General features: G+C 55.4%; 1 protein-coding gene across 1 annotated transcript in view; it reads right to left on the minus strand.

Annotated features, from left to right (window-relative positions):
- Positions 1 to 6: 6 nt before the first annotated feature.
- Positions 7 to 202, minus strand: part of DMAP1 (DNA methyltransferase 1 associated protein 1) — a 46,987-nt gene continuing 46,791 nt past the window's right edge. The window contains 1 exon segment of the mRNA XM_018571812.1: positions 7 to 120. Coding sequence (XP_018427314.1) covers positions 61 to 120 — 60 coding nt within the window. The 3' untranslated portion in view covers positions 7 to 60.

The following is a 202-nucleotide window of genomic DNA, read 5'->3' on the forward strand; positions in this document are numbered from 1 at the left end:
CCAGGTGGAGAGACGCTGGAGCCGGCCCAAACTTTCTCGCTGGCCATCTCGCCGAGTCCCTCAGGGCTTCTTCATCTTCTTCACCGACGACGAGCTGGACGCAGATTCCCGGCGCTTTCGCTGTGTGCGGGAAAAGATCAATGTTATCATGGAGAAAATCAGAATGGGAGTATACCAATAATACATGTGGGGGTGGGGGGGA

The sequence above is a fragment of the Nanorana parkeri genome, unplaced genomic scaffold, assembly GCF_000935625.1.
Source record: "Nanorana parkeri isolate BGI_ZX_2015 unplaced genomic scaffold, ASM93562v1 scaffold1844, whole genome shotgun sequence".
Taxonomy (NCBI): domain Eukaryota; kingdom Metazoa; phylum Chordata; class Amphibia; order Anura; family Dicroglossidae; genus Nanorana; species Nanorana parkeri.